General features: G+C 26.2%; 1 protein-coding gene across 1 annotated transcript; it reads left to right on the top strand.

Annotated features, from left to right (window-relative positions):
* Positions 1-1,217: 1,217 nt before the first annotated feature.
* Positions 1,218-3,173, top strand: ENU1_065050 (RNAseL inhibitor family protein, putative; the record flags this gene model as incomplete). The annotated part of the gene is made up of 1 exon (XM_008858249.1): positions 1,218-3,173. The coding sequence occupies one exon, from the start codon at positions 1,218-1,220 to the stop codon at positions 3,171-3,173; it is 1,956 nt and encodes a 651-aa protein (XP_008856471.1).
* Positions 3,174-3,184: the final 11 nt, after the last annotated feature.

Below are 3,184 nucleotides of genomic sequence, written 5' to 3'. Positions count from 1 at the left end.
AAGTACTATATCATTCCATAGCATATTTTTTCCTTTTGTTTTAATGGTTCAGAAATGATTTTATATCAATTAGCTAACTATCAAGTTTAGAACAATTTTTTAAATTTATTTAATGTTCTATTTGATATATTAATTCATTTTTTATTGGTTCAACATTATTTGTTGTGTTAGTGTTTTTTATATTATTAATATTATTCTAATTAGTATGCCTATTTTATCAAATATTTATTCTTCCATTTTAATTAACTATTCCGGTATTTTATTAACTTATTTTTCAAATAAATTATTTATGGTACTTCTTGTATGAACAACATAATTAAATAATTCAAATTCTATAGTCTTAGATTTTAAATAGAAATAGCTCATACAATTTTTATCTAAAAGATAATATAAATTATATAAATGAAAAATAGAGTAGAAATATTATTGATGTTTTAATTTTTCTGTTCATTGTTTTTGTGCTATTATTTCATATAAATAATTAAATACAAGAGTCATTTGAAAAAATTACTAAACAACTAATACACCAAAAACACAAAAACCTAAAAATAAAAATGAATTTAAATTAGTAAATTTCAACACTCTTCAAAATCCATTCATAAAAATATTGAAGATACATTAAATTTAACATTCATTTCAATAATTTAATAAATAGTGTTCATATATTTATTTGTTTTAAATTACAACAAATAATATATATTAATGTTATTATTAAACTTTTTTTCTTTCATTTTTTCATTTAAGTGAGGTTAGATAGTTGTAGCATCACATAATTGTAGTTTCGTTACTTAGTATTGAAATGAATAATATTTCTTTATATTAATGAAGAAAATGAAACAACTGTGTGATAAAAAATAACCATGAAAATTATTATAACTCTAACTATTATTGGAAGTGTTTCAATAATATTCTTTATAACTTTTTTATGTTTGACATAATATTTAATGCTGTACTATTCTTTTTTACTCTAATGAATAGGTACTTATTATGTTGTGTTAATTTCTTAGTTAATGATATTTCTTTCATTGTTTTGTGTGGTGAAAGAATATAACAACACCAAAAACATTAAATACAAAACAAAAGTATAAAACAAAATAATGTTTTGTTATAAAAAAAAAGAAAGAAGAAGTTAAGAAAGTAATTAAAAAAAATAGAATTTGTTTTTTGATAGAAAAAACCCTACAAATTTTTTTAGTTCAGAAGTTAATTCCTTTAAAATGAGTCAAGATAGACATGCTAAAGATACTCTTGATCGTATCGCTGTAATTAACGATAGATGTAAACCAGGAAAATGCAGATTAGAATGTAAAAAGACATGTCCAATTAATAGAGCAGGAGGACTTTGTATTGAAGTACTTCCAAAAGATAAACGAGCAGTTATTTCAGAGACGTTATGCATTGGGTGTGCATTATGTGTAAAGAAATGTCCATTTGAAGCAATTAAAATCATTAATCTTCCAAAGAATTTAGAACAATGCACTACTCATCGTTATGGACCAAATTCATTTAAATTACATAGACTACCAATGCCAAGACCTGGACAAATTCTTGGATTAGTAGGTACTAATGGTATTGGTAAATCTACTGCATTGAAGATTTTAGCAGCATCTATTAAACCAAATCTTGGACAATATAAAAATCCACCGTCATGGGCAGAAATTATTAAATATTATAGAGGAAGTGATTTACAAAATTACTTTAAGAAACTTCTTGATGATCAATTCAAAGCAGAAATGAAAATTCAATACGTTGATAGTGTTCCACGAACTGTTAATTCTATTAAATCAGTTGGAGAAATTCTTCGTGCATTAGATGAAAGAAATGCATTTGATGAAGTTGTTGAAATTCTTGATATTAAAAGAATTCTTAATAAAAGAGTTCAAGTTCTTTCAGGAGGAGAATTACAATTATTTGTTATTGCTACTGTTGCATTAAAGAAAGCTACTATTTATATGTTTGATGAACCAACATCATATCTTGATGTTAGTCAACGTTTAAAGGCTGCACATTTAATTCGTTCATTAATTACTCCAGAAAATTATGTTATTGTTGTAGAACATGATTTGTCAGTTTTGGATTATATGTCAGATTTTATTGTAATGCTTTATGGTAGTCCAGGAGCATATGGAGTATGTACAATGCCATTCTCTGTTAGAGAAGGTATTAACATCTTCCTTGATGGATTTATCCCAACAGAAAATATGAGATTTAGAGAAGAAGCACTTAAATTTAAGATTGGAGATTCTGGTCGTGGTGAAGAGACAGAAAAATTAGATGAAAGCAAAGAAGAAGATAGAGCTAAAATTGAAGAAGCTCGTGCTAAGAGAAAAGAGGAAAAGAAAGAGCATCAAAGAAATCTTGCAGAAGAAGCACATAGTAAGAAAAAAGGAGGAGCTAATGAAACTAAATATCATTATCCTGCTATGACTAAAACACTTGATAAATTCCATTTAACTGTTAAAGCAGGAGGATTTGATACATCAGAAATTATTGTATTATTAGGACAAAATGGTACAGGTAAAACTACATTTATTAGATTATTAGCAGGTCAAACATCTCCAGATGATGAAAGTATTCAACTTCCAAAATTGAATGTATCATATAAACCACAAAAGATTTCACCAAAGTTTGAAGGAACTGTTCAAGAGTTATTAGAACAGAAAATTAAAACAATGTTCTCTCATCCACAATTTAATACTGATGTTATTAAGCCATTAAATATTCAACCATTATTAAGTCATAAATTAAAAACACTTTCAGGAGGAGAATTACAACGAGTTGCTTTAGTATTATGTTTAGGAAAACCAGCAGATGTTTATTTAATTGATGAACCATCAGCATATCTTGATTCCGAACAAAGAATAGTTGCCTCTAAAGTTATTAAACGATTTATTCTTCACTCTAAAAAGACTGCATTTATTGTAGAACATGATTTTATTATGGCTACTTATCTTGCTGATAAAGTTGTTGTATATGAAGGTAAACCAGCAGAAGAATGTATTGCAAATCCACCAGTTAATATGGTTGATGGAATGAACACATTTTTGAAATCATTGAACATTACATTCAGAAGAGATCCAGACAATTATAGACCAAGAATTAATAAAGAAAATTCACAAAAAGATCAAGAACAAAAGAGAGAAGGAAAATATTTCCACACAGAATTAGATTAAATGATATAAGT

Source organism: Entamoeba nuttalli, assembly GCF_000257125.1.
Source record: "Entamoeba nuttalli P19 unplaced genomic scaffold asmbl_3374, whole genome shotgun sequence".
In the NCBI taxonomy this organism is placed as follows: domain Eukaryota; phylum Evosea; order Mastigamoebida; family Endamoebidae; genus Entamoeba; species Entamoeba nuttalli.
Note: the sequence above shows the minus strand (reverse complement) of the source record. Positions and strands in the feature narration are given on the sequence as shown.